This window comes from Portunus trituberculatus, chromosome 2 (assembly GCF_017591435.1).
Source record: "Portunus trituberculatus isolate SZX2019 chromosome 2, ASM1759143v1, whole genome shotgun sequence".
Taxonomy (NCBI): domain Eukaryota; kingdom Metazoa; phylum Arthropoda; class Malacostraca; order Decapoda; family Portunidae; genus Portunus; species Portunus trituberculatus.
In genome coordinates this window covers 6,511,304-6,517,357 of record NC_059256.1, presented here as the reverse complement: position 1 = coordinate 6,517,357, position 6,054 = coordinate 6,511,304, and the positions used below count along the sequence as shown (strand labels likewise).

General features: G+C 41.2%; 1 protein-coding gene across 1 annotated transcript; it reads left to right on the top strand.

Annotated features, from left to right (window-relative positions):
- The first annotated feature begins 3,259 nt into the window (after positions 1-3,259).
- Positions 3,260-5,799, top strand: LOC123503966 (serine/threonine-protein phosphatase CPPED1-like). The gene is made up of 2 exons (XM_045254124.1): positions 3,260-3,468; positions 3,933-5,799. Exon 2 carries the CDS (start codon positions 3,981-3,983, stop codon positions 4,926-4,928), a length of 948 nt encoding a protein of 315 aa, XP_045110059.1. The 5' UTR covers positions 3,260-3,468; positions 3,933-3,980; the 3' UTR covers positions 4,929-5,799.
- The last annotated feature ends 255 nt before the right edge of the window (positions 5,800-6,054 follow it).

Sequence of the window (6,054 nt, the reverse complement as noted above, 5' to 3'; positions counted from 1 at the left end):
ACAATCACAGTCACCCCACACACACACACACACACACACACAGGGTAAGCTAGCAGAAAGACTCCCTGTTAACACTTGTCTTGCCCCCAAACAAGTCGTTAATTACATATTCTTCCGCCATTAATATACAACAATTACTACAAATATCACTCAGTAGTAATTTGACGCAGATGTAATTATGTAGCACTTGTAATGGTAAATGGAAAGATTGTATTTAATCATTCACGACAACAGTAGTAGTAGTAGTAGTAGTAGTAGTAGTAGTAGTAGTTGTGGTGATAATAGTCGTGGCGGCGGTGGTGGCGGTAACACACACACACACACACACACACACTTGTAAATGCTTAAATATCTATCACACATCTTGTAAATGCTTCAAAACACTCCATATATTACTCAAAATGTTGTTAATTGATGCACGCCGCAGAACTGACGGGGGAGACTCAACTAAATGCCATCAAGTGACCCCCCCCCTACGGTACTCTATATCACATTAAGGCGTATTCAGCAGCGGCGCGGCTGAAACCAAGGAGTCTAAAAAAACAGAGGCAAGATTTAGTTAGCAAAGGGTCGCTAACACCACTCCAAACTGTTTGCTTTATTTTTTCTCAGCTTTGGCAAATGTTTTTTTTTTTTTTACACACTCAGCGTGCAGCAACCCCATAGGAATGCGTTCATAAAGGAGGTACATTTCAAACTGAAGGTAAATGTTGCAGTTTGAAGCAATGTACTGTATGAATTTGCCCTCATATTAATGGGATAACAAAATTGGTTTAAAAAAAATAATAATAAATGAAAATTCTCGGTTAGTCTGCAGTGAAAGGGGTTAAAATCTAAGCTAACCTAAACCCCATTTTCCAACAGGGTAGAATGGGGTTAGAAATGCTAGTTAGGAGTGTGATGTAGTCTGAGAATGTGTGTACAGTGACGTGTGGTGTGTTGGTTCAAGATGCAATGATATTAAACTAATGTCTTATCAGTAAACGTTTGAGGCCATGGGAGTGGGTAGCCTACTGTAGAGGAAGATTTAAGTTGATATAGTGCGTGGCGTGCTAGAGAGAGAGAGAGAGAGAGAGAGAGAGAGAAAACATAAGTGAAATAAGTGACTTGGTGCCTGGTGGTTGCTGGTGACATGTCGCATCATCGTCCGTGTTGTGGGTGTGTCCGATTCCTTGCCTCCGCTCGTGACTTCAATGCAATAGTGGAGTTAATTTTCTATCATTAGGAGAATAAAATGTTAAAAAAGATGGTGAAAATATATGATCTGATAAATATTAACCCCTTCAGTACTGAGATGCATTTTTACCTTGAGTTTTTGACATTAGCAAGGGTCTATGGAGGTCAGATTAATGGCGACAGTCTTCACTATTTTAATCCCCACATAAGTTTTTGAAGCTGTTTAAAATCACCAAATAGCAGAAAGAATATGGAAACGCGTCACGGTACTCAAAGGGATTAAGGGATTAAGGTAATTTAACTATAAAAGCATCACAAAGCCACAGCCACACAACTCAAGGGAACACTGCAAAACATTCCCGCGCAGATCAAGCCACTATAAGGACAGAGAGACCTGTTGTTTCTGGAGTATTGCGTTCCTCAGCCTCGGTATATGATGAACTGGTGGCTTGTAACACTCCCCATCAAGGAATAAATCTGTTAATTCTTCCACCAAACTGCTGTGTTAGTGTTTGTCTTTACAGTGGTGGCTCAGAATGCGTACGACAACTTCAAGCTGATCACGATGACACGGTCGGTCGTCTGGCACTACCGACTGTGTCCTCATTAGTGAAAACACGTATTTCCTTTCACCGTGACGCTTCTGGAAACACCTTCACAGTAACACAAGCATTATAAGGCCTAGATAAATTAAAACTGTCTTTCATCATAGATTTATTGCCGATAACACCGCCTCTAACGCCGCCACCCCCAACCCTCCTCCTCCTCCTCCTATTTTCTTACTTCTACACTGCAAATAACAACAATAACAGCTCTCTCTCCCTCACCAATTCTTAGATGTGCCCTTTGTCTCTCACCAACTCTTGAGATTCACTCGGAAACTCAACCGACTTGCAATTTCAGTCGTATATTGACACATGTGAGCCCGCCATAAGAATCAATGTACGTGCTGGTGAACCGTGCCGCGTGTTCGTGCCAGACAGGTGAAAATCGTTGGTGATAATGTAAAAATGGTGTTAATCTGTCACCACAACCACAAAGCACCATTAACTTCTTCAGTACCAAACGTGTCTCCATATGCTTACTATTTAGATTCTTATGTAAGACAAGCCTACTGGAATTGTAGTCTCTATATTTGGCGATTTTGTACAGCTTCAGAAACTCATGTGGGGGATTGAAATAGTGAAGACTGTGGCCATTAATCTTGTGCCCTCCATACACCCTTGCTAATGTCAATAAAATGGTCTAATGGTGCACAAATCTCAAGGTAAAAATGTGTCCCAGTACTGAAGGGGTTAAAATAGTGAAGACTGTGGCCATTAATCTTGTGCCCTCCATACACCCTTGCTAATGTCAATAAAATGGTCTAATGGTACACAAATCCCAAGGTAAAAATGTGTCCCAGTACTGAAGGGGTTAAAATAGTGAAGACTGTGGCCATTAATCCTGTGCCCTCCATAGACTCTTGCTAATGTCAATAAAATGGTCTAATGGTACACAAATCTCAAGGTAAAAATGTGTCCCAGTACTGAAGGGGTTAAAATAGTGAAGACTGTGGCCATTAATCTTGTTCCCTCCATAGACCCTTGCTAATGTCAATAAAATGGTCTAATGGTACACAAATCTCAAGGTAAAAATGTGTCCCAGTACTGAAGGGGTTAAAATGGTGAAGACTGTGGCCATTAATCTTGTGCCCTCCATACACCCTTGCTAATGTCAATAAAATGGTCTAATGGTACACAAAACTCAAGGTAAAATGTGTCCCAGTACTGAAGGGGTTGTAAATCCGGCCATGTCTAGGTGTAGGTTCAACTGGAGCCTTTGAAATGTGCAGCTGTGTGTGTGTGTGTGTGTGTGTGTGTGTGTGTGTGTGTGTGTGTGTATTGGCTACTCTTCACAAAATCACCTTTATTTATTCTTGCTTATCAGGTCAAATAATTCGTGTTAGCAAAAAGTTAGATTACATACAATATAATTACATATGTTTTAATTACATAAGCGAACGAGAGAGCGGGAAAAGATTGAATAACAAAGAAACTCTCACTAAATTGGCAACACACACACACACACACACACACACACACACACACACAGAACAGTAGCCAGCCAGCAGCCGTGACGTGCACATACACACACACACGTACATATAGTTACGTACATAAGCTGCCAAGTTCTCTCTATCTCTATCTTTAATTCTCTCTACCGATTGACACTTGAGAGAGAGAGAGAGAAAAAAAAGTGAGAGAAGAGGGAAGAAAAAAGAGAGAGGTGAAGAAAAGAAGAAATTTTAAGGTAAGAGAGAGAGAGAGAGAGAGAGAGAGAGAGAGAGAGAGAGAGAGAGAGAGAGAGAGAGAGAGAGAAGTGTGTTACAGTTGACGAGTGTATGAAAAAATTATTTTAAGCTCTCTCTCTCTCTCTCTCTCTCTCTCTCTGTGTGTGTGTGTGTGTGTGTGTGTTCCTAGATTTTCTTCTAGATGTAAGAGAGAGAGAGAGAGAGAGAGAGAGAGAGAGAGAGAGAGAGAGAGAGAGAGAGATAGTAGGTCATATCAGTTTCCAGTAATCTATTATCTGTTGAGAGAGAGAGAGAGAGAGAGAGAGAGAGAGAGAGAGAGAGAGAGAGAGAGAGAGAGAGAGAGAGAGAGAGAGAGAGAGAGAGAGAGAGAGAGAGAGAGAGAGAGATGATTCATGGCTACATTGCAATTTAAAACTAATTAAAGCTAACTCACAAACTCTCTCTCTCTCTCGCTCTCTCACAGGAAGACCACCACCACCACCACCACCAACAACAACCAACAACAACAACAATGAGAAAAGAAAACGTCAAAATACCAAAAGAAGAAGAAAACGTGAGTGAAGCAAAAATGGAAGGAGTGACACAAACATTTCAAATCAAGACTAGAGATCGCAAGTACATAGGCTTTGAGGACACGGAGGCGGAGACACAGTGGCAGGGCGCGTTCACCTTCATCCAGGCAGCCGACACGCAACTAGGCCTACAGGAAAAATATATAGAGAAAAAAACAAACCCTGGCTGGGAAAAAGAAGTGAAATGGTGCACGCAAATGGTGACAAAAGTTAATAAAATGAATCCCGCGCCTAAATTCTTGGTGATTTGTGGTGATCTAATAGACGCGTACCCTTATGAACGTAATGGTGATGAAAAGGAAACCAGACAACACCAGGAAAACGATCTGAAAATGGTGTTGAGTGAGCTGCAGATCCCACTGGTGTGTGTGTGCGGAAACCATGATGTTGGAGACACACCCACTGCAAAAACTATCCTTAAATATCAATCCAGTTTCGGTGATGACTATTTCAGCTTCTGGTGCGGTGGTGCCTACTTTCTGGCGCTCAATTCCCAGTTCTGGCAAGACAGGAGGGAGGTGGAAACACTCGCCAGGGCACAAGACGAGTGGTTAGAGGCTCAGTTGCTGTACATCGAGCAACACAAGCCAAGACACTCGATAATACTGCAACACATCCCTCCTTTCATAGACACGATAGATGAACCGTCACAGTATTTCAACCTGCCCAGTTACATACGTCAGGAAATGCTAGACAGGTTCATAACTGCTGGTGTTAGGTACGTGTTCTGCGGCCACTACCACAGGAACGCTGGCGGTGTCTATAACGGCCTGGAGGTTATAGTCACATCTGCTGTAGGGGCGCAGTTAGGAACGGATGTTAATGGTTACAGGGTTGTGAATGTTATGGAGGACAAAGTTGTGCATTGTTATCATGGGGTGGAGTGAAGGTTTAAGTTAGGAAGGTGGAGTTAGGAAGGTTCCAGTTAGGAAGGTTAAAGTTAGGAGGGTTGATTTAGAGTTAGTCTAGATGTTATGTTACCAGTGATTGGAGTAAGGGTTAGGTTAGGTTAGGAAGAATAAGTTAGGAAGGTTAGGTTTGGAACGTTGTGTTAGGAAGGTTAAAGTTAGAGTTAGGTTAGTAAAGGTTAGGTTATTTGAGTGCAGTTTTATCAGAAGGTTAGGTTAGGAAGGTTAGGTTAGGAAGGTCAAGTTAGGAAGGTTAGTTTAGAGTTAGGCTAGGAAAGGTTAGGTTAAGTGCATTGTTATCAGAAGTTGGAGTGAAGTTTAGGTTAGGAACATTGCAGTTAGGAAGGTTAATTTAGTTACACTAGAAAAAGTTTGTCAGGTTAAATGCTTTGTTATTATGTGAAATCAGGTTAGGAAGGTCAAGTTAGGAACGTTTAGAGTTAGGAAGGTAAGTGTAGAATTTGGACATTCAGAGTTAGACTGGAAAAAAAAGTTAGGTTAGGTCAAGTTAGGAACGTTTAGAGTTAGGAAAGATTTGTTCAGTTAGGAAGGTTGTTCGGTTAGATTTAGGTTAATTCAAGTTTCATTTGGTCAAAGTTAGGAAGGTTAGGTTAGGTTCATATGTGACCAAATAGGTTATATACAGATTACATTAGGACAAGTTAGTAACAGAAGAGAGAGAGAGAGCACACACACACACACACACACACACACACACACACACACACACACACACACACAGTAAAAATGTAAAAATTAATTCTCTATACTGTATGTCATTTATATAATCAAATATTTACTCATGTTTTTGGGGAAAATTTTATCAAATCAATAAATAAGTTCAGTTTTATGACGGAATTTTAATGTTATGTCCACCACCACTGTGACTCTCTTAGTGATGCACCAGTGACTCAGTGGTGTGGTGTGGTGTGGCAGGCTTTCCTCACACAGGTGGTGTTTCCCGCGCGTGGCCATTTAAATTCACAATAAATCTGGAGTCTCAATACTGTGACGAGGAAATCAGGCATTTTTTCCTGTATTGTCAGTGTGTCAGCTTTCCATTGTGAGTGAGATGATGAGGAAAACACTGTTACCTGAAGTTTTG